The 24326-nt window shown below is 40.4% G+C and overlaps 1 protein-coding gene across 3 annotated transcripts in view; it reads left to right on the top strand.

Annotated features, from left to right (window-relative positions):
• HECW1 (HECT, C2 and WW domain containing E3 ubiquitin protein ligase 1) overlaps positions 1 to 24326 on the top strand; it is a 99610-nt gene that overhangs the window by 18959 nt on the left and 56325 nt on the right. For 2 of the 3 annotated variants that reach the window (XM_084896922.1, XM_084896923.1), the window contains exons 2-3: positions 15097 to 15421; positions 21474 to 21581. In XM_084896922.1, the coding sequence (XP_084753048.1) occupies positions 15097 to 15421; positions 21474 to 21581 (433 nt within the window). Of the gene's footprint in view, positions 1 to 7378; positions 7437 to 15096; positions 15422 to 21473; positions 21582 to 24326 lie in introns of all 3 variants that reach the window. The other variant, XM_084896921.1, reaches the window with a different exon arrangement.

The following is a 24326-nucleotide window of genomic DNA, read 5'->3' as shown; positions in this document are numbered from 1 at the left end:
TTTCAGCTCATAGCCTAGAAAAAGTTACAACCATGAAATTTTGAAGAATTTTCTGTGAATGATAAACGATCAGGCTTAAAATTATTCAATACAGAATCCTCTCAAGGGTTGGGCATTCTTATCTTTTCAGCATGCTGTCCCCCTGCATAACAGGAAATCCTTTTCCATATGATGGCACTTGTAGATAACAAAAGTAAAATGCTTTTTGGGTATTTCATGTGAGTTTTTGAAATTAATGTTACTTGTGTTTATGAGCTTTAACTTCTGATGAATGAATATTTAAGCAGATTCAAGATTTTTACAGACACACATAAAAAAAACATGTCCTTTATATTAAAATCAGTCAAAATACTCTATAATTCTTAGTATTTTCACCATTCCGCTTTAGAGACGTCTGGGATTTTTTTTTTTCACCCATTCTTTCACATATGCCTGTCTCTGACATCAAACACATACATACCAACAGGATCAAATTATATGTATGTACTAATTAAACTATTGTTATATGCACTCTAACATAATATATTATTTAATTTTCAATGCACTTTTATAAACATACTTATGTTTGAGTTAAATAAGACATGAGAGGCTTAGGGCTCAGCCCTTCCTACCTTCTTCCACTGCCCCAGAACTCAGAATCCTCTTAATTGGCACAGATCCCTATAGGGAACCAATGTGACAATTAGAAGTCTGCCCTCATTATAAGAGTCTCAAGGGAATACCTGGCGTCGGGACATACTCTTATTTTCTCACATTTGTTATAAGCAGTCTTTGGATGCGGCATGAAGAGGCTCTGTAGACAGCAATGTGTGCAGTGACATGGATGCTTCTTAAACTCGGGATGAATTGGATGAGCCGTTGGACACAAACAACTAGACTCACTTCTACCTGGGCTATTTCCTAGGCCCTTGCCCCATTTCAAACCGTGTCTGTAAGCTCCTATTGTTCTGGGCTCTTCATCTCAGGTTCTGGAGAAGGATAAACTCTAAAGACCTCCCATACCTACCACTAAAGGTGCCCTGATTCTCTGTTATATATATTCCAGTTTCATGTAAAATTTAACCTGACACTAGGATTCTCTGAGGGGAAAAATAAACAAATACAGCAAACTCCAGGTTTCATATGTAAATGGCTATCCTAAGAACGCTCCTGCCATACCTTGGCAGTTACTCATTGGAAGTGAGGGGACTCCACCAAAAAGGGGGTTTATATTTGTCTTCTAGGTCGATGGCCTGTGCAATGAGGCTTCTGATATCCTCTTGTACCTGAAGGGATTGGTTAATATCAATATAATATCAACATTCCTCCTGGAGGAATAGGCAGGTTTCCCCTAGGACTGTTGTGAAAAAGATCCAAGGCCCTTCTGTGTTGGAGGACCACAGCTGTGAGGGAACACATGTGCTGTAGTTTAGTTATAGTGTTGGCAATGTCTTTAAACATTGGGGAGGTTTCTTTAGCTGATTGACCTAGACTCTAGGCCCTAGAGAGTCATATGCTGTGCTACCTATTGAGGTTCCAGAGAGCCCAGCGCTAAAGCTTAAGAATACATGCAGGGCAATGAATAGGGCTGCCTTTCTGTGGGTTGCCTTATTAACAGTGTGAGGGAGCTGCATGGGGTAGATCCATTTGCAATGAAGATATATGGTCAGCCATATCCCAAGGGGCGTCATCCTGTCATTGAGGTGGCAAGGGGATAAACACTTTCCTTGCCACATGTATAACGTAGCCCTGAGTCCCATGGAAGTACAGCCCAGTACTCTGTCTGGAGGAAAGTGGCGTTTGGGTTTTGTCTGTCACTTTTGACGGCTTAGTTCAGAATCTCCGAGATAGCCTCAGCCAAAGAATTGTGCTGCTATATCACCTGAAGGGACCAGAATTAGGGGCAGATTTAATCCTTGGGATGCTTTCCCGGGCATCTGTAATCAGGAGAGGGTTGAATCTTCCCTAAATATTAAAGTGAGAGGATTTGTGTATGAGAGCCTCACATGGGATTTTAGTGAGGTTGAATGCCTCGGGGCGGGGGGGGGGGGGGGGGGGGTAATGGGGCCCTTCAAGGCGATTTATGCAGAACTCAGATGTTTGAGACACAGTTGTCTTGGGGAAGGACAAGACAGCTAATGGATAGAAACAGAAGTAGTTTTTGCCGGACCAGCACCAAAGCGGTTGACAGTGTCAGTGAAGCCAGCCTGTGTGCGGAGTAAGCTTGAGCAGTGCTGTGAGATACATATGGTTGTTCTTCTTGAGACTCCCCCCCACACTCCCTTATTTGTACCATTTCCTAAACATGAGGCTGAGTAGTTTCTGATAAAGCACTGAATGCATAAAGGGAATTTGAGGGTTTTAGAAGATCTGACTGTAAAAATGGGCCCATGGATCAGAGGCCTATTTGTTGTGGTTGATAGTTAGAAAGATGATTCTGGTATAGCCGTCAAACCTAATTATTTATCGCAGCTGTGACAGCCAATGGGCTTGAGTTTGAAACGCATTATGGGTATGCGTGTGTAGCAATGCTGGAGTGGTGGCCATTCATAAAGTGTGGTCAGGATGACGGAAGCCTTTTGTTTGGCGTTTAAGAATAGCCAACCGTCAGGTGTGCGTATAGCCTGAGCAGTAGTAATATTGGCAATTGTACGGGAGTTATGTGTTTGGGTGTTATTTATTGGGACATAATAGAAAAGGAAAGGGAGGGTAAGAAAGAAATTGTAAAGTTTTATTTTATGTGTGGTCATAGGAAATGTTAAAACAAACCTAAAATGGGATGCCTGGCATGCTGAGTTAAATAATAAATAAGCAAATGAGGAGAAAAGTTATATAGGAAATTAGTTCTCCAAGGAAAAGCAATTCTAGGCACATTTTCCATGGGGAACGGGGGATTTTGAGACAGACATAAAATGAATAAGAGGTCAATCCAAAGGAGAATTTATAAATAATAGTAAAATTTACAAATAATAGTAGAATTTGAGACTTGAACTTATCTGGGTGTTGCTTTTCATATTTAATTTTATAATTATTACTTATCCTTTGAGGATTTTTCTTGGAAGGTAATCCTCTTCTTGAAAAGTAGTTTTAAATATTCAAGTAGCTCTGTTGTCCAGGTTTTAAAGGACAGTGGTATCGTTTGTCCCTTGTCTGAGCTGGAGTATGGCTTTACCTGTGTTGGACATATCCAACTGGCAACGCCTGGTACCTTGATGGCTGTTGAAGTAGAAAGCACAGCAGTACATGGCCCTTTCCAAATGGGGGCTCACTGGGATGCTGCAGACCCATCCCTCCAAGTTTTAATTAGGACTGATGTTCCTGCTTCATAGGAGTGTGGTGGTGGAAGGAGGTTCCTTCCATCTAAGCTCTTGTGTGGCCTTCTGAAAACTGGCCAGGGAATTTACAAAGTGTTCTATTTTGTGAGATTCCTCATCTAGAGTGATACATGAATAGAGGAAAGGTCTTCCATATCAAGTTTCAAAAGAACTTAATTTTAATAATGTGGCCAGACTCAGAATTCTTATTAGGGCAATGCATAGTAGTCAAGCTAGTTTTGATGAGTTTCCTGAGAGCTTTGCTATTGTTCCTTTTAGATTCTGATTGGCCCTTTCTATTTTTCCAGAAGACTGTGGCCTCGGGGCTGAAAATATGCCATTTTATGCCTAGAGCTTTGCTGACCTCCTGGGTTATGTGGGAGGCCAATAATGGACCATTGTCGCTTTGTAAGGAATATGGCAATCCAAGCCTTGATTTGTTTCCCTAAGTAGCACTTTCACAACCTCCTGGGACTCTGTGTTAGAGTAGGAAAAGCCTCTCTCTACCCATCCAGTGAAGGTGTCTATGATTTTCAGTAAATATTCATTCCCTAGGCGGGAGGATGCACATTCGGGTAAAATCTATTTGCCAATCCTCTCCCGGATATGTGCCCTGTCTTTGGACCGGTTCCAGAAGAGGTGGGGGCTGTCCAGACAGCCCCGCTGTGGGTTGTTTATGTGGCAAAAGTGGCCTCCCTGACAGAACAGCTGGATGGTTTTATTTAGTCCATTTTCTGTAAACATTTGTGAGCATGTCTGAATTAATTTATCCCTTCCAAAGTGGCATGTATCATGTAATCCCTTAAGGGCTTTCCATTGAATAATTTTGGGAAGATGTATAAGTGGTACCGTTTTCCTTTAACTTTGTTACAGCCTTTCTGCTTGGCTCAATTTATTTCATCTTGAGTATATCGGGGTTGATAGTCTTTTTATGATAATTGTTGGCATTAAGGCCCCTGTTGAGGGCTTATTTTCCTTGTCTGGGGCTATATTCTTTGCAATCTGGCCTGCTAATCTGTTGCCCTATCAGTGTTTCCTTTCTGGTGTGCTTTGCAATGGACCACTGCTGTTTCTTTAGAGAGATTTACAGCCTCGAGTGGTTTTAAAATTTGTGTTCCATATTTTATGGGGCTATTTTTAGCTCTTAAGAACCCTCTTTCTTTCCAGACAGCAGCGTGAGCATGTCAGACCAAAAAGGCTTATTTAAAATCAGTGTATATGTTTAAAATCTTGTTCCTGCCCAAATCCAGAGTCTTGGTTAGTGCAATCAGTTCTGCCAATTGGGCTGAGGTTCCAGGTGTTGCAGCTTTAGCTTCTATAGTTTGGTGAAGAGAAACAATTTCATATTTTCCATAGCAGGTTCCATCCCTCATATAGCTACTATCCGAGAACCATATGTTATCAGGATTTAAATGAGGTTCATTCTTAAGATCTTCTCAGGTGGCACATGTTGTTCTATTATTTCACAGCAACCAGGGGACATTTCCAGATCTGGGTTGTCATTAAGGTAGCTGGATCTAATGTAGAATAGGGTCTAATTTTTATTTGTGGGTTTTTTTTAAATAGTATTAGCTGATATTTCAATAAGCAGTTGTTAGCCAATGAGGTCCCTTGAGATTTAGGTCAAAGTTAATCTGATATGAGGTATATAGTATAATTTCCTGGCCTAGAATTATTTTTAGGGCTTCTATTAATACAGCTGCCTTAAACAATGCAGCCATCTTGCCACTGAGTCCAACTGCTTAGATAGGTATCCTACAGATCTCTTGGTTGGATCTAAAGCTTGTGTAAGGACTCCTATTGCTAACTCCTCCCTTTCTGTGATATTGAGATGAAAAGGTTTTTCAACATTAGGTATGCCCAGGGCAGGTGCCTGCAGTAAGGCTTCCTTTGGCTTTATAAAGGCCATTTTCTGTTCTTTTTTCCAGATCATGCTATCTCCCCATAATAGGACATTATATAGGGGACTAGAGGCCCAGTGCACGAAATTTGTGCTTGGGGTGGGAGGGTGGTACCTTCCCTCTGCCAGAGCCCAGAGTGAGTGGCTGCTGACTAAATCTTGTGTTTTTGCCCTTTAAGTAGTTGCCTATATTTCTAGTGGATTCCATCTCTCCCTGGGGGACAGAAACTCCACTGTTTTTCTCAGATATTATGTGATCTCTTCTTCCTAGCTCTGGTGCTCTGGGATGGGGAGCCTGGCTTGAGGTTTAGCCCCTGCATTTCTCAGGGGAAAATCCCTACAGGTGAGATATCTCTCAGAATGGCAGCCACTGCCCAGGGGAGCAAGGCCAGCACTTTTTGCTTCTCTGCCTTTTTTACGAGTCTCAATGTGGCATTTTCTGTGAATCCTTGGTTATAAGACTTCCCTTCAGGTGGTTATTTAGGATGATTGTTTTATAATTTAGTTGTAATTTCATTTGGTCCTGGGAGGAAGTGAGTGTAGCTTCCACCGACTGCACTGTCATCTTAGATCCCCTCAAGCTGGATCCTGTTGAACACTAGTCATTTTTTAATAGTCTCCACTACTGCTTCCGCTCTCTTTCTTCATTGCCAGCATCATGTTTAACAGTTAAACAGCTAAAAAACTGTGAGAAAACAATTTACACCAGGATTCTCAGTGCTAAGTTTTGGACATCTGATGAGAGCTTGAAGCTGTCACAGAAATTGGGAGCTATCAATATTTGAGGTCTATCAGTAATTGAGGTCATGGGCAGGAATACAGGTCCCTCGTGTGAGCATATGAAGATCTGAGGGCCTCCAGCAAATGGAGCAGAGCTGGGCCTCCTGGGGTGCTGCTGGAGGCCAGTGGTCATGACAGGGAAAGGGGCCTTAAGGAGGGACCACCAGGCTTCCTCACCACTGAGAAGCCAGGCAGCACCCAGCATGGCGATGGCACAGAGCAGAATCTGAGTATATGGAGGTCCAATTCTCTCTCTCCCTCTCTCTCTCTCTCTCTCTCTCTCTCTCTCTCTCTCTCTCTCTCCCACCCCATTCAAATTTGCTCACACCAGGGATGGGACCCTAATCTATGTACTCAGAGTGCAAGCTTGTGATTGATTCATTTCTCACATGAACTCATTTGTCAACAAAACTTCAGGTTTCACTGGGGTTTTGAAAAATCTTACATCATATATTATTTTATTCTGGAATAAGACCATATTGACAACTGTTATAGCAACTTTAACTTCAGAAGTGATAAAATCAGAATAAAGATTCATAAACTAAAGTGATTCTTGGATTAAGAGGACCCTGATAAAATACCTTCCACAATTTTCTTGTGCCTGGCATCTTTTTGTTCAAGGTCTACATTTTGACAAGGTTTCTGTGTCCTAAAAGGCTGTGACCAATGATTGCCATTTGGTGTCATACTCTGCTAGACTCTACATGTAAGGGGATTGTGCTCTGTCTTTAGTCTTATACATCTGAGTACATTTCTAAGTGAGAAAGACATCAAGATGAGTCATCGATATTTTCAGCAGTTTAACTATAGACCCGGTTTCATTGTGGTTGAAGAGGTCTTTTGAGTGGAGCATATCTGAGGATTTTTTTAGTTTTCTCAAACACAGAACTTTCCCTGGTTTCCTGAAAAGAAAAGAAAAATGTAGGCTCATGATTCTTACTCCTTAAAGTTAAATTTTACAATCCGAATCGTATTATTCATGCCCAGCCAGACTGGCTCAGTTGGTATACCAAAGGATTGCCAGTTTGATTCCTGATCAAGGCACATACCTGGTTTATGGGTTCAATCCCTGGTTGGGGCATGTATGCAAGGCAACTAATTGATGTTTCTCTTCTCTCTCTATCTATCTCTCTCTCTCTTTCTCCCCCCTTTCTCTCTCTAAGCATGTCCTCAGGTGAGGATTTAAAAAAATTATTCATGAATGGCACAAAATATGTTGCTTGCTACATTTTGTCCACTTATTAAAGTAGGTATCATCCTCATGTAATTTTTCTTCTTACATGTTGGTTTCCCAGGACAGGTGTCTTGGTGGGGTGTGGGGGCACCAAGTTCTTCATGTGGGTAATGTCACTGATTCTGTTTACTTGGGACACACACTGAGTTAACCTCATTGGATTTTCCCCAGGAATTGATGCGCATACACGTGGTGGGTCATTATGCTGCTGCACCTGTGTAGTGTGAAGGTCAGTGTGTTTTTCTGATTATAAGAACCCATCCATGTCATTCCATTATAAAAACCACTCCACTCATAATGGAATGTGCCTCAGTCCACAGCTTAGGGTGGTTACCCAGCCCAGAGATTCTTTCAAGTGCAGTCCTGACATTTGAGATCCATCACCTTCATCAACCCCAAACTCAACTGTGCTCCATTTTAAGATAAGTTTCTTTGCATGACAACTGCTCTTGTGTGATGTGAATGTACAGTTGTGAAAAGTGTATTTATACCTGGAAAAAACGCCCACTCTGATGGTCCTCCCCAAATGCCAGCCGGGAGCTTTGCTGGCCTATGGTTAATTACCTTACAGTAAATATGGACACACAGAAATACACCTGGGGACAAGAGCAGCGATCTCTCCTGCCGGGCCCCAGGGGAGGTTGCCAGTTCAATAGGAGGGCCTCTTGCAGGTGGTGGCTCTCTCAGAAGGGGCTTTCCCAGCTTCTCTCAGACATCCCTCCAAGTCCACTCCTTCCCATATTTCACAAGTTCTATAACTTCTAAAGATTGCCCCACAAATCATGATTTGTATTGGATGTTTTGCATGTTCCTTTTTAACTCACCACAAGCTGAAGTCATGGGTATGACCATTGTTCCTACCTTACCTCTGAGGGAACTGAGCCATGGAGGGCTAAGTCACTGCTCCCAAGTGTCTGGTGTGTAAGGAGTAGGGGTTGGAGTGAGGCAAGCTGTCTGAGCTGGAATCCCCATCCACAGGGACCTTGTATTGCCCTGGGAAGATGCATTCAGCCAATCCTTACATGAGGCTTTTGTTTAAAAAATAAATAAAGTTTACACCTGCATAGCACTTTGCAGATTTACTGAGCACACCCCCATGTGTACCCAGTAATGCCTGAGATAACTCTGCAGTGAGGACAAGGGAGCCCGGAGACGTTCAGTGAGGGTCTTGGCATCCACCAGCTCACAGAAGGGTATGAGCAATCTTCAAGCTCAGGTCTTCTCTTATACCACAGGCCACTGCTTCCAACCCGTCCAGATGAGCGCTTTCTTAATTGACAAGTTTACAGTAACTTAGAGAATGAGCACTTTATGTGTTTTATTCAAGAAGCATTAAATTAGTACTTAGTCATTAGCTGCCAAATTACCAAGAACAATCACGGTTCAGTAATTTTAAATGCCCCTTTTCTTACTTTGTTGTGCTGTCAGCAGAGTCTTGCTTCCTCTTCGTTGTCCTCTCCATTTGGTGAAAGCTTGATTATTGCTAAGAAGACATTTCCCCCAACACACAGCACCCTCATCTGTTTACATTCTCCTGGGACTCCTGAATTTTCTCTTTGACTTTAACAATACAGTGAGAAGTATTTCCTTTGATGGGTGCATTGGGACATTCCAGGAGAATGCCCCTCCTCTCCTCTTTCTAGGACTGGTATCCTTAGAAAGTCCCATGTCCTAGAGAATCACAGTTCATGTGGGCTTCAGATACAACCCCGCCCATTGCTAAGCCATTGCATTTCTGGATATTCTCCCTCTGTTGGCAGCAGCAAGAATGGCACCAGGTGTTAGACCCCTGGGGTCAGACTGGACCTCAGTTCAGCAACTTTGGGGCCTGAGGTCTAGCTAGGAAAGAATTCAGAGCCAAGACTCAAACTATTAGGGAATATTTATTTAAAAGGCACAGAGGTAGAAGAAATGAGGTCAAGAAACAAGTTATAGATCCAAGGGAAGGGTCTTTGAAGCTTAGGAGAAAAGGTAAAGTTCACCTGCCTGGTGGGAAGAAGAGGAGAAGGGAAACTGTGGGTGTTCTACCCTCTCACAGACCCTGGGAGGGAGAGCATTGGGTCCTTTAAGGGCATTTAATGGTAGAACTTTTTGGAGAGGTTCTAGGGGAGAATCTCAACAGAATATTCAGCAGCTTTCCAGTGTGTCCTCTCAGAGTCATGGTCTCCTCGATTAATTGGTCTACAACAGGACAGAGGGTCATTCTTCAATGAAGCTGGACCTGAGGTCAGCCATGGGACTATTTGTTTTTGCTGCTTTTCAGAGCCTGGAGCTGACACACAACGGAGGCCTAGATGTTATCTCTGGGAAGAAAGACCAGGGGATCTAAAGCACATGACCATCGATATACTAGGGAGGAAAGATGCTTTTGTTTTCCCAGTTTTGCCCATTGCTAAGCACCCTGGTGACCTGTTCCTGGCCTGTGGTCCTTGCTCTGATCTTATCTAACTGCCAACTATTCCTGAAAATTTATGTGAGTGATCTCTGCCTGATAAATGGGACAGAGAGGACTGAGATCACAACCAATGTTCCCGAAGGATGTAGTTTGAAAAATAGGAGCATAACCACAATTTCTTGTGTTATCGGAGAGTGTGAGTGGGGTTCTTGGGTACCACTGGAATAAGCAACACCCACCTGAGCTGCTTTTAATTAGAAAGTTTTCATGTCAGATCATTCTATGTGGTCACCAGGCCTCTGAGTTTGTAAGGGTGCCATGCAAGTCTCCCCTGAGCTTGTCAGGTTTAGTGTGTGGCCCCTTTTTGTCCACAGTGTCTGTGACTAAGAGAACTGAAGAGAAATCTATACTCTAAAAAAGATCTGCTACAAAGAGGAGTATCTTGTTGCTCAAAGGTGGGTTTCCTGAAGCCTGCCAAAGATTGTGTTTTGGAAAAATAAACAAACATTAGAACTTCTGTGTTAACAATGATTAGCATTTCTGTGTCTGTCACATTTAGGTTCTGGTTGTACTAGAGGAAAGTAACACCTGTGATTATAAAAAAAAAAAAAAAAAAAAAAAAAAAAAAGGAGGAAGTAGAATTCTGCCAGGATTTGCAGCCCAACAGAGTTTCTTCCACTACAATTGGCCCCCAGGAGCAAACGTGCCTGTTCAGACACAGCTGTGCTAGGTAGGAGCAGACCAGGCCCCCTAACTCAAGACACCCTAACCATGACCACACCTTAAAGGGCATCTGAGCAGCTCATCTGTATGTCTAGCTGACAGTGGTCAGCAAACTCATTAGTCAACAGAGCCAAATATCAACAGGACAACGATTGCAATTTCTTTTGAGAGCCAATTTTTTAAACTTAAACTTCTTCTAATGCCTCTTCTTCAAAATAGACTCGCCCAGGCCGTAGTATTTTGTGGAAGAGTCACACTCAAGGGGCCAAAGAGCCACCTGTAGCTCACGAGCCGCAGTTTGCCGACTACTGGCATTCTCCAAAGAAATTTAGCAACTCTTCTTCTGGGTCTTTCAGAATTTGATCAAAAGCTTCTGGGATAGGCAGGCAGAAGTAAGATGTGGTCTTTTGCCAGAATTGACTACCTTTTGTGGCTGGAGGGAAGGGAAGGGAAGAAATTGGGACAAAAGCATGGCTTTAGGTTGTTGTCTTTCAGAGCATGTGTTAGGTGGCAGGGCTTGGAAGAGTAGGGCATTAAAAGTTGAGGGATCTTTGAAACTTCTCATGTGGAAAGAGAGGCCTGAGAGACTGTGTGTCATTCGAGATCAGCCAGAAAGAAACAGCAGGCCTCAAGGGGACCCACTCAGCTCCTGTCTGCTCACGACTGCACACCTCCCTGCTGATACAGAGTGTGCCTGGTCAGTTCCTTCTCCTTGAGCCCAAGCCCTATCTAATAAAGGAAATCTATGGTTTTGTAATTTTGGTGTTCTTGCTTAAGTCTTCCAAACTAAAAGCGGTAACACAATAATTGTTGTGCGCGTCACCCTGACGCAGCAGCCCCGAGGACCAGCGACTGAGGGTCTGCTCTTCCTATTGACCATGCCCAGCAGGACCAGCGCCACAAGCACCTTCGCTTCGAACGTCTTTCTGCTGCGTTCTTTAGAAGGTGTCTTGTTTGAATACATAATCTGTCCTGTTCTTTCCAAGTAAGTGCTTTTATGAAAGGTCTGGACTGTCTTTTAAACTGTTGTGGTTTTTTTTCTCACTTAAAGAGAAATGTGTTTCTAGTCCCTTTGCAGACTCAACTCTAGAAAGGAACACAGGTACAGGAAGGATGCTTTGTGTGCAATACAAAGATTGGTTTAAAATAGGGCACGCACATCGCATAGGTATTTTCTTCAGGCAGCAGGTGGTAAAAGTTGTATGTGGTATAGCTGCCCAATTGCATCTCTGTACACTTACACTAGTAATCCATTCCTTTTTTATTGCACTTATGTATAAAAAAGTATACTATAATTCCAGAGGGGGAAGCACAATGTTCAGGTTAATCAATATAATAAATTAAAAATGAGTACCCTAACTCTATATTATTTAAGAATCAGAGCATCTGAAACCTCAGTAGGTGTGCCTAATGTGATCCAGGTTGCTTATTAATTTACTTCTAAGCAAAAGAGTTTGAAATAAAACCAATTGAGAAGTCAAGTACTGTTTCAGGTGCCACATTACCTTATTTTGAGAGCTCTAGGCTCCATTGCATACAGATTTAATCAACAAATATATATTATTTAATGTATGTTACTCACTTATAAATACTTATGAGGTGGCTACACTGGGTCAGATGCTGTGCTGGGTGCAGGGGGGAAATGGTGAGCAAAGCCAGACCCCAATTTCCAGGCTTTCAATCTAGTGAAGAAGAAAAGTCACTCAAGCTGTAGCCGATATGAGTATTCTGAAGGAAAAGAATGCAGCTTCTAGCACACATAAAGAGGGTCCTTGAGGAAGGGATGCTTATTTGGGAACTGAATTATGAATTATAGTTAATTAAGAGAGGAAAATTTCTCTTCCTTATTATAAAAATTGATGCCATCTGCTTTCAAGAATCTGACCTTGTTATTTCATATGAACAGGTATAAAAATAAAACAAGTTAACACGTAGCTTTTCTAATGCACTTTTTAAATTTTAAAGTGTACTTCTCATTACCTTGCAAATCATTTCCTATTATTAAGTAGGTACATTTTTACTCTTTTCTATGGGAAATTTCTTTTCAAGTTATTGTACCTTCTAGGTCCATGGTAGACCATCATAAATATTTTGAGAGTATTTAAGGAAAGGGATAATGACTGGCTATTTGCTTTATCATACTACCCAAAACAATAAATGTGGAGAGTTAGTATGTTGGTCATAAAGCTATGTGTGTGGCTTAAGAGGTCTACTGAGCACCGTAAAAAGGAAAAATTAGTTTGAACCAAATTAGAATGCAATAGAGTAAAATATGAGCACCAACATCCTTTCTCCTGATTAATAATATCCCAGTGAAATACTGGAATAATTAACAAGTGATACATTAGGCTAATGTGTACCAAGGGAGTGATTAAATAAAAGCTACTGCTCTAAAAGCAGCATTTCCTACAACAGAGCCTTCCCTTTTTTATCTTCCTTCTTTGCATATGGCTTTCCTCTCTCCCCCCAGGAAAAGGAAAGCAACATATATAGATAATGTATTGCAAATTTGGTTCCATTTCTGCTACTTAATGCTTAATTTCAACCTGAGAGTTAAACATTTTAATATAATGGATATATGAATCAGGAAACAAAAATTAAGTCCTAGCTAGCTTGGCTCATTGGATAGAGTGTTGGCCTGTGGACTGAAGAGTCCTGGGTTCAATTCCAGTCAAGGGCATGTACCTTGGTTGCAGGTTCCCCAGCCCTTGTTGGGTACAGGGAGGCAACCAATCAATGTATCTCTCTCACATGGATGTTTCTCTCTCTCTCTCCCTCTCCCTTCTACTCTGTCTAAAAATCAATGGGAACATATTCTTGTGTGAGGGATTAACCAAAAAATTAATAATTTATGTAACAGTGATTATTAATAGAAAGGTATTTGCTGACTGTTTTTATTTATTTTTTAATTAAATCTTTATTGTTGAAAGTATTGCATATGTCCCTCCCCCCCCCCTTGCTATTGACCCTTTCAGCTCCCCCCTTCCCTGCCCCAGGCTTTTACAACCCTATTGTCCGTGCCCATGGGTTATGCATATATGCATACAAGTTTTTTGGTTGATTTCTTCCCATCTACCCACCCATCTCTGCCTTCCCTCTGAGATTCCACAGCCTGTTTCATGCTCTGGATCTATTTAATTCATCAGTTTATTTTGTTCATTAGGGCCCCATATGAGTAAGATCATATGATACTTGTCTTTCTCTGACTGCTTATTTTGCTTAGCATACTACTCTCCAGGTCCCTCTTGCTGACTGTTTTTATTATTTATTCATTCTGTTAGCTTTAACTGATTACTGTAGGAAAAATGGTGGTTTCTCCTTAAAAACACACACACACACACACACACACACACAAATAAATTTTTACAGAAATAGATCTGATAGCTTTGCTGCAGGATCTCTCAAAGTGTTTAATATGTGACAAGGGGATTTAGAAATACAGCATTTATACAGAAGTTTTTAATGTATCATCTATTAACTCATGATTTCTTGTGTGCTGTGGGAATTGTTCATCTAAGCAATTGAGAAGAATTCTCTTTCAGGGGAAGGATGATAATACTAGCAGGGCAGGGTATGGCCCTAAGCAAGAGGAAAAGGGTTCAGGCCTAACTCTGATAGAGTGATAGTGACAAACTTCTCATTGCAGGATGTGGAAAACCAAGACAAAGCACAATCATATAAGCCAACCAAACTTGCTAGGGATTTAAAACATTTATTTATTTTATTTTTTAATATGCTTTCTTTTGATTTCAGAGAGAAAAAGGAAGAGGGAGAGATAGAAACATCAGTAATAAGAGAGAATCATAGATTTCTGCCTCCAGCTTACCCCCCAGTGGAGACAAGTGTATGCAACCCAGGCATGTACCCTGACTGGGAATCAAACTGTGACCTCCTGGTTCATAGGTTGACACTCAACCACTGAGTCACACCAGCTGGGCTCATGGATCTTTTGTATTGTTGTGTTTTGTGTGTTTTTGTGAGGGTTTTTGTTTTGTCTCTATGTCATTTATTTCCACTCTGATCTCTCCTATTTCTGTCATTCTATTTATGCAGGGCTTTTTTTTTTTTTTTTTTTATTGTTGTCCTAATTATTTTAGTGGCAGGGTTTGATCATTTATTTGAGATTTTTCTTACTTTTTGAGGCAGGCCTGTAATACTATGAACTTACCTCTCTGAAATGCTTTTGTTGTGCCCTTAGATTTTGGTTTGTTGGGTCTTCATTTTCATTAGTTTCCAGAAATTTTTTTATTTCTTTCTTGATATCATTGTAGTCCATTCATTGTTTGATAACATGCTATTTAGCCTCCTGCTAAATTTCTAATATTTTGCTGTTTATGTGATGTTTGAAAGTTTTTGAGTGTTTTTAGTGTAGTTAATTTCTAGTTTTATGCCATTGTGCTGTAAGAAAATGCTTGATATGATTTTAATCCTCTTGAACTGGTAGAGATTTATTTTGTATCCTAATTGGACCTCCTAAGGACCATTCTGCACATACGCAGGCCTTCTACTACCAGGAAGGTTGGCGGAAACTGAGAGAAGGAGGCTCTGGCCCATTGGAAATGCACAGCCCCTGATGAGCTCACAGCCTTCTCTATATGGACCCAGAGCCACAGCGTTTGTCCGTAGAAAAAATTCTCTTGTGTTTCAAACCTTCCTAGGGGGCTGCTCACTCGCAGCGCCTTCCTCCCAGACTATCCTCCATTTCCTGTGAAGACAGTGACCTTGTGGCCGGGATCTTCTGCCCCTGCTGATTGTCTGCTTGTCCCCACAGAATCTGTACCAGAACAGGTTTTTAGGCCTGGCCGCCATGGCATCTCCATCTAGAAACAACCAGAACAGGCGCCGCTGCAAGGAGCCCCTTCGCCACAGCTACAACCCCAGCCAGTTCCACAGCATGGCCCTCAGGACCGGCCCCCACGGCACCGTCACCATCCCCCGCTCCACCAGCGACACTGACCTGGTCACCTCTGACAGCCGCTCCACGCTCATGGTCAGCAGCTCCTACTACTCCATAGGGCACTCCCAGGACCTAGTGATCCACTGGGACATAAAGGAGGAAGTGGACGCTGGAGACTGGATAGGCATGTATCTCATCGGTGAGTAGAATAGCAATTGGCCAGGCTGGCTAACAGTGTGCGGCAGACGTAACATCTTAGGAATGTGGGTTTGGGCATTCAACAAGCATATGGTTCATATTTCACTCCTCTGCAGGCTTTCATATTTCCATAAACTCTATAATTTAATTAACACTCGCAACTCACAATCAAATGTGTTACGCACCAAATTCTAACCCACTGAAGACCACACCCTAGCTCCGTTTGCCATCCCTATTCCATAGAAGAAGATCATGAAATGGCAGGGTAAAGAGTGGTTGAACACAAATGTTGTTACTACTTGCACATCTCCGTGGAGCTAATTTCACTTTTGTTTTCAACGGAATCAGAAGCCTCTTTTTCCCTGCACCTTCAATATTCTTTCTGCTTTGTAATACTGCTTTCCCTGTAGACAGTAAACACGAACACCAGAAGCTAGAAGAGCAGAAGGATGGCTGAAAGGAAAATGGCTGCAGGGGTTTGCAGTGCTAGAGAACATGAACCCCACAAACTGTACATTATGGAAATAACATTGCATGAAAAATATGTTTCATCTAGCTTACATGATAGAATCAGGTGTGGTGAAGATTGACGCATTTACACTACACAGTGAAAGGGGCCACTAGAGTCAGCAAGTTCAACAGAGGGCAGGCCTTCTGCACTCAGTCTCTGCAATGAAGCGTTTACACATTCAGACACACAGATGTAAAATCACCAAATATCAGAGAAACTAATGATTGTTCTGAATATTTTATAACCTAGGCTGTTTTTATGATAAAACATAGGGATTCTTATCTGTCCAGGTGTCAGAGAACTATTCTTTTGTTCTCTTAAAGGTTTTGCAACCAGTTTGCTTAGTGTAGTTACAATGCACACAATATTATAATGATTCAGAAACATAATTTTTGATATTTTTACATAAAATAGTGGTTACTAACTAAACTGAACTTCCAAACAGGTGACATTTAAATTTGCTTTAAAAATAGTTCCTGATTAAAAGTGTTCTGATAATATTGATCTAGAACAAATATTGTAAAATAATAGCCAGTAAAGCATATTTTGTGTAGTCCATTTTGTTTTAAATTTTATTAGTTATTTACACTTAAAAATGCAGAGATTTCCCATTAAAATTAAAATTTTAGCCTTCCTTCACAAAAGTCCTCAAATAGGCAGCCTGAGTCTGTAGCTCCACGTGGCTTTAGTCAGCTAGAGTTAAGCATTAGCTTCCCCATTGAGATTGTCCTGCAACCATCTGTATTGCCGTAGTCCCCCTTCCACCCATCCCTATTTGAATTATGAATCTTACTTGTTTAGAATTTTAGACAATTAGGTTTTTAGTCTGAATTTAGTTTTAAATCAACTCTTTATAGCTGTACCTTCCTGTCATGAAATTCCATGAATGAATTAGATCTGGCATTAAAGTGACATTTTTACTGAGACAAAAGTAAACACAGCTCATCATCCTAATTTGACAGTTTGTTCTTTTTCCCAGTAGCTGTACATAGCTAACTATGAAGTTATTTTTTTGTTAAAATTATTTTTAATGTTGACATTATTGCAGTCCCCTTCCTTACCCCTTTGCCCAGCTCTGGATCCAGAGCCCATAATCACACAGTCCCACAGGACACATACTACATATGACACACTATCAAGACTGAGAGTCAGAGCAGATCTACCTACTCCATAGAAACAAACACAAAAAGGCAGCCAAAATGAAGAGACAAAAAAACAAAACAAAACAAAACATGCCTCAAGTGAAAGAACAAGAGAAAAAGAGCTAAATAAAATTAAAGCAAGCAATTTATCAGATAGAGGTTGTTTTTTTTAAAGAGTATAAGATCACTCAAGGAAATTAGATGTAACTACAACAGCATGAAAAGGACATAGGAGCCATAAAAAAGAACCAGTCAGAAATGAAGAATATAATATCTGAAATGAAGAATACACCAGAAGGAACAAAAAGTTTGTTGGATAAAGCAGAAGATCAAATCAGCAATTTGGAATACAGGTAGCAGAAAACACTGAATCAGAGCAGTAAAAAGGAAAAAAAAAAAATTTAATGAGGATAATTTAAAGAACTGTTGGGATAGCATTTACATAACAACATCATAGAGATACCAGAGGAGAAGAGAGAGAGCGTGCAAGGGATCAAGACCTACTTGAAGAAATAATGACTGAAAACTTTCCTAACTTGGTGAGGGAAAATTGCACACTAGCCCAGGAAGCACAGAGTTCTAAACAAATTGAATGGAAAGAGTCTTACACCAAGACATATCATAATTAAATTGCCAAAGGTTAAAGACAGAGAGTCTTAAAAGCAGCAATACAAGCAGCAATACAAAAGCAATTAGTTACCTATACAGGAGATCCCATAAAACTACCAGCTCATTTCTTAACAGAAACATTTAGACAAGAGGGTTGGCATGAAATATTTGAAGTGTTTAAAAAGCAAGGGCCTACAACTAAATCTACTCTCCCCAGCAAGGCTATCACTTAAAATTTAAAAATTTAAAAAGAAATAAGAAGCTTCCCAGACAAGAAAAAGCTAAAGGAGATTATTACCACAAAACCAGTATTACAGTGGTTTGGAGCTCCACAGAATAGGGCAAGAGGGAGTCCAGAAGATAGGGCTATTAATTTCCCCCAGGCTGATGCTTATGTGGAGTGGAGTACACCACCCAAAAAAATATGGCATCTATGATGTGGGAGTAAGACAAAATGTTAAAAGATTTCATTAATGAAGAAGAAGAAGGATGAGGACAAGAAGGCAGAAGGGAAGAAGAAGAAGAAGAAGAAGAAGAAGAAGAAGAAGAAGAAGAAGAAGAAGAAGGAGGAGGAGGAGGAGGAGGAGGAGGAGGAGGAGGAGGAGGAGGAGGAGGAGGAGGAGGAGGAGGAGGAGAAAAAAGTTATAAAGAAGAAAATGGCAATAAATAAATACTTATCAATAATAATTTTAATGTAATTGACTTATATGTGCCAATCAAAAAATATCAAGATCAATAAATAAATAAAAATGTACCTTGAAACAAATGAAAATTAGAACCACCCTAAAACTATGAGTCACAGCAAAAGCAGTCCTAAGAGGAAAATTTATAGCATTATGGTCCTACTTCAAGAAACAAATTAAGAAAAAAAACTTCAAGTAAACAATCTATCTGTACACTAAAGGAACTGGAAAAAGAGAAACAACAAAGGCCAAAGTGAGTAGAAGGGGGAAATAATAAAAAACCAGCATGATGAAGGCCTGGAGTCTAGGGGGGAAGACTGAATATGATGTTGGCTGTGGTTTTTATTTATGGTCTTTATTACATTGAGGTATGATCTCTTTATTTCCGCCTTGTTGACATTTTTTTTTATCAAAAATGGCTACTGGATTTAGTTGAATGCTTTTTCTGCATCTATTGATATGATCATATGATTTTTATCTTTCATTTTGTTTATGTGATATATCACATTAATCGATTTGCAAATATTAAACCACCTTTGCATCCCTGGGATAAATCCAACTTGATCTTGGTGAATAAAATTTCTAACATATTGCTGGATCCTATTTGCTTATATTTTGTTGAAGATCTTGCCATGTATTTTCAAGGGATATTGGCATGTAATTTTCTCTTTTTTTGTAGTCTCTTTATCTGGTTTTGGAATTAGAATAATGCTGGCCTCATAAAAAGAGCTTGGAAGTCTTCCCTCCTCTTGAGTTTTTTTGGATAGCTTGTGGAGGATTGGTGTTAGTTCTTCTTTGAGTATTTGGTAAAACTTCCCTATGAAGCCATCCAGTCCACAATTTATGTCTGCCAGAAGTTTTTTTATTACTGCTTCAATTTTATTAGTTGTTATTGGTCTATTTGGGTTCTCTTTTTTTTTAATATATATTTTATTGATTTTTTTTACAGAGAGGGATAGAGAGTTAGAAGCATTAATCAGCTGCCTCCTGCACACACCCCACTGGGAATGTGCCTGCATCCAAGGTACATGCCCCTGACCGGAATCGAACCCAGGATCCTTGAGTCCGCAGGCCGACACTATCCACTGAGCCAAACAAAAGTTAGGGCTATTCGGGTTTTCTGATTCTTCCTGATTGGGTTTTGGAAGAGTGTATGCTCCTAGGAATTTGTCCATTTTGCCCAGGTTGTCCAATTTGTTGTTTGTAATATTTTCTTACAATCCTTTGTATTTCTGTGGTATCAGTTGTTACTTCACCTCTTTTGTTTCTGATGTTATTTATTTGTGTTCTCTTTCTTTGTCTATTGATAAATCTGTGGAGAGGTTCATCATTCCTGTTTATCTTTTCAAAGAACCAGCTCTTGGTTTCATTGATCTTTTGTATTGTTGTTGGTTTTTTTAATCTCTATGTCATTTATTTCTTCTCTGATATTTATTATAACCTTCTTTCTACATACTCTGGGATTTTTCTCTTGCTCTTGTAATTCTTTTAGTTATAGGGTTAGATAGTTTATTAGAGATTTTTCTTGTTTCTTGAGGTAGGCCCGTAATGCTATGAACTTCCCTCTCAGGACTGCTTTTGCTGTAATCATAGATTTAGAGTTGTTTTGTGTTCATTTTTATTTGTTCCCAGAAAGTTTTTCATTTCTTCCTTGTTCTTATTGGTAACCCATTCATTGTTTACTAATGTGCTATTTAGCCTCCAAGTGTTTGAAAGATTTTGAGTGTTTTTAGTGTAGATGATTTCTAGTTTCATGCCATTATGAGCTAAAAAGATGTCTGATATGATTTTAATTTTCTTGAACATGTAGAGACTAATTTTGTATCCTAACATGTCTATTTTTGAGAATGTTCCATGTGTACTTGAAAATATTGTATATTATGCATCTTTTGGGTGAAATGTTCTATAAATATCAATTCAATCCATTTGATGTACTGTGTCATTTAGAGTCAATGTTTTCTTATTGGTTTTTCATCTGGAAGATGTATCCAGTGATGTCTATTGAGTGTTAATGTCCCCAACTATGACTGTATTGCTGTCAGTCTCTCTCATAAAGTCCTCCAAGAGCTTTTTTATATATTTAAGTGCTCCTATATTGGGTACTTATATTTTTAAGCGTTATATACTCTTGTTATATCAATCCCTTTAGTATTATATAGTGGCCTTCTTTGTCTCTTGTTATGGCCTTTGCATTGAAGTCTATTTTGTCAGATCTAAGTATTGCTACCCTTGCTTTTTTTTTTTTTCATTTCCATTTGCATGAAAAATTTTTTCCATCCCTTTACTTTTATCAGGTGTGAGTCTTGTTCTGAAGTGGCTCTATTGTAAACAACATATATTGGGTCATGTTTTCTTATCTATTCAGCTACCATATTCTTTTGATTGGAGCATTCAATCCATTTACATTTAAGGTTATTATTGTTAGGTACTTATTTATTGCCATGGTGCTCCAGGCTGGGGAGCCAGGCATAGGGTTGAAACACCACATTCGTAAGGGAGGACCTTTGCAGCTGAGATATTTTTCCAAGTTCTCAGCCACCACAAGTGGGTGCAGGTCCAGGCCTTTTAATGTCCCATCCTTCCTAACAGTTTTGAGGTGGCTCCTGCAAACCCTTGGTTATAGACTTACGTTCAGCTAATCTTCAGTTAGTTATTCAGGTTAATTATTCTATAATTTAGTTATATTTCCAATTAAGACCTGATAGGAGATGAGTGAAACTTTCACATACTCTACTGCCATCTTTTTCCCACCTAGGAGGAAGATTTCCACACTGAGATTTAATGTATGTAATAGTTTTCAAAAGTAAAATAAACTACCATAAAAGCAATTATAGTTTTGTTTTTGTAGTTGTACAAGAACCAGCTAGATGATAATCTACCAAGAGTATTGTGAAATGAGAAGAGATGTCTACATTAAAAAGGGGTTTGTCCAGAGGTTACCTCTGGATACTGATTCTGTGATTCCCTGTGAGTTCTCTGATTTTATGATTCCAGATGCTTTTTTCTCCATTGTTCTGGAGATGGCATTAATATTTTTGCTCTTTTATTCCCATATATATGCTATTGGCTGATTTGTTTCTCTACTCTCTTTCTTTCTTGGGAATATAGATGAGGTATTGTCGGAAAACTTTCTGGACTATAAGAACCGTGGAGTCAATGGTTCTCATCGTGGCCAGATCATCTGGAAGATTGATGCCAGCTCTTACTTTGTGGAACGTAAGTACTTTTCCCATTTTTGTTGTCCAGGATGAAGCAGAATTCAACTGCTTTGTTCTTTGCAGTGTTGTATTGCCTGCACTTAGAAAGATGTCATGTGAAAGGGAGACATAGATTTGATGAGATGCTTAAAAATAGTGAGTAATGTACAACTGGTGGGTAACACCCATACAAAATGGTACATGACCAGGAATCTAAAGTTACCTGTTATCATTTGATTGTGGTTCAAGATATACTACATCCTCTAGCATGCTATGCTTCCATTTATTTATATTTACTCTTATTTTCATTCATTCACTCAATGGACATTTTGTGAGACCTCTTATATTCTAAAGACTAAAGATTTGATGATAAAAGGCCTGTGTCTGCCCTCCAGAAACTTATGTTATCTCTGCTTCTAGAAAGGACACAATCCCTCCCTGATTTTTTGCATTTGCACATGCAGAAAGAGGTAGCCTGTCAAGAGATTTGATACTATCAGATGTAGAGAGGACATGATTTTATATGATGTGGTTGCTGGCCCTAGATTTTGAGTTAGACATAATGAAATTCCCAGTAAGAGATTTCCTTTTATTAATATTTACCTCCCTGACTCTAGTTTTTCTCCTCTCTAATTCCTCTTGTACACTGGTACCAGATAAAATGCCTTTAACCCAATTCTACTACCATCTGCCCAAAAGCCTCCTGGCTCTGCTTTCCTAGCGCATCAGCTGAAACTTCTCTGCCTAGCTGCAAACCCAGAGAAAACGCACCCTCCTCCCTCAACCCTACTTCTATATGTTTTAATAATAGGGTCTCCCCCTATTCCACAGATAGCATCGTTGATTATAAAGAAGGTGGGTGGGTTTGATTTGGGAACAAAGATGGGCCTCAGCTAGTGGTACCCAATAGGGATTCCCAAATGCCAGTAAGAACAAGAAAGGAATCTGAGGGTGAGTGGGAAGAGAGATCATCTAGTGTGAAGGATTAAGGATGGTGACAAATTCCTTGACATTCTTCTCATTAAGAGGTGGAGTCCATGTTCCCTCCTTGGGTCTGGGTAAGCTCTGTGACCCTGTGTTCATTTCATGCTGAAGTGATGCTGTTCCAGCTTCTAGGTCGAGCCCTTTACAGATTGGTAGCTTCTACTTCATACCTATTTGGACACACACTCTTAGAGTCCCTAGCCAGCTGTGCTGTAAGAAGCCCAAAATGGCCACAGGAGAGGCCATAGGAGAGGCTGCATGGAAAGAGCCCAGCTGCCCACAACCAGGGGACAGCAGAGGTCCAGCCCAGATGCTATCCATCACAACAGTATGGGAGGCTGCAAGGGAGAGCTGCCAAGTTGAGCTCAGTTACTTCAAATAATCCTGAGGGATAATAATATAGTTCTAGGGTAAGCTGTTCAGTTTTTGGTCTGATTGTTTATGCAGCAAGAGTTACATAACATCAGGGAAACCAAAAGAGCAGGACTGTGGCAGTCAGGGAGGAGAAACTATAAAAGGGGACATCATCCGCATGACCTACTGAGTGCCAACAGAGGTATCATGGAAGACACAGTCTAGCAGGTCTCCTCAGAGTGTTGTCACATGGGGATTATGGCGATGTTTGTAAAAATATGAGTCGACAAGCTGCTAAGAAAGACTGCAAGGTGAGCAGTTTCCTCCAGCTTGCTCAGAATGATCCTGATTTTGGCTCCGATCCTGGTGTTAGTAAATCTGCATTGACAGGGAAGAGGCAACATGTACAAAGCACTCCTCCAGGCTGTGAGAGCGGCTCTGAGGTGGCGGCTTGAGAGACTGAATCAAGATGAGCTTGAACATGTGGACAGACTGCACGAAAGACGCCATCAGATTGGGGTTCTCATTAATTCAGCATTTGCTTGTGTTCAACTTCTTAGCAACACTCTTACAACCTTTTATTTTATGCTGACAAGAGCACCATGAGATGGGTGACATCACCATCGTGTTTGAGGGGAAACTTAGTCTCTGAGAGACGTGACAGCTTGTGTAGTAGGTAATGGAGCTGGATTTATTTTGGAGCTTGTTTGCTTGTGCTCATCAACCTGAGGGAAGAGCCTTCGGGGATGTTGACGCGATGGGACATAGAGGGACATTTGATGATTTGAGGCCCACAAGAATACAGAGAATAGTTTATGACCCCATCCTTTCCAAGAAGCCCTCTACAGACTGGATGATTGGAAGTGTGAGTGGAGCAGGATAGGGATGGAGAGATGGGAGGAAGACATGTGTGCTGACCACTCTGCAGGACCCCTTTTCTTAACAAGAGGGAAACAGTACTTTCAGGCATTACATTTAAGTTTTTAACCCATTTTAGTTTATTTTTGTCTATGGTGTAAGGGAGTGGTTCCATTTCATTTTCTTTGCATGTATCTGTTCAATTTTCCCAACACCACTTGTTAGTGATTGTTATTACTCCAGTGTATATTCTTACCTCCTTTGTCATAGATTCGTTTACCAGATAAGGAAGGGTTTGCTTCTGGGCTTTCTGTTCTGTTCCATTGATCTGTGTGTCTGGATTTTGTTGTTGTTGCTGCTGCTGCTGCTATTTTTCTCCTGGTACCATACTGTTTTGATTATTATAGCTTTGTAGTACAGTTTGTGATCAGGAATCATGATACCTCCAACTTTGTTCTTCTTTTTCAAGATTGCTTTGGCTATTTGGGGTTTTTTGTGGTTTCATACAAATTTTAGTATTATTTGTTCTAGTTCTGAAAAGTTTGACATTGGTATTTTGATAGAAATT

The sequence above is a fragment of the Pipistrellus hanaki genome, assembly GCF_964339955.1.
Source record: "Pipistrellus hanaki genome assembly, chromosome: 10".
NCBI classification, from domain to species: domain Eukaryota; kingdom Metazoa; phylum Chordata; class Mammalia; order Chiroptera; family Vespertilionidae; genus Pipistrellus; species Pipistrellus hanaki.
Note: the sequence above shows the minus strand (reverse complement) of the source record. Positions and strands in the feature narration are given on the sequence as shown.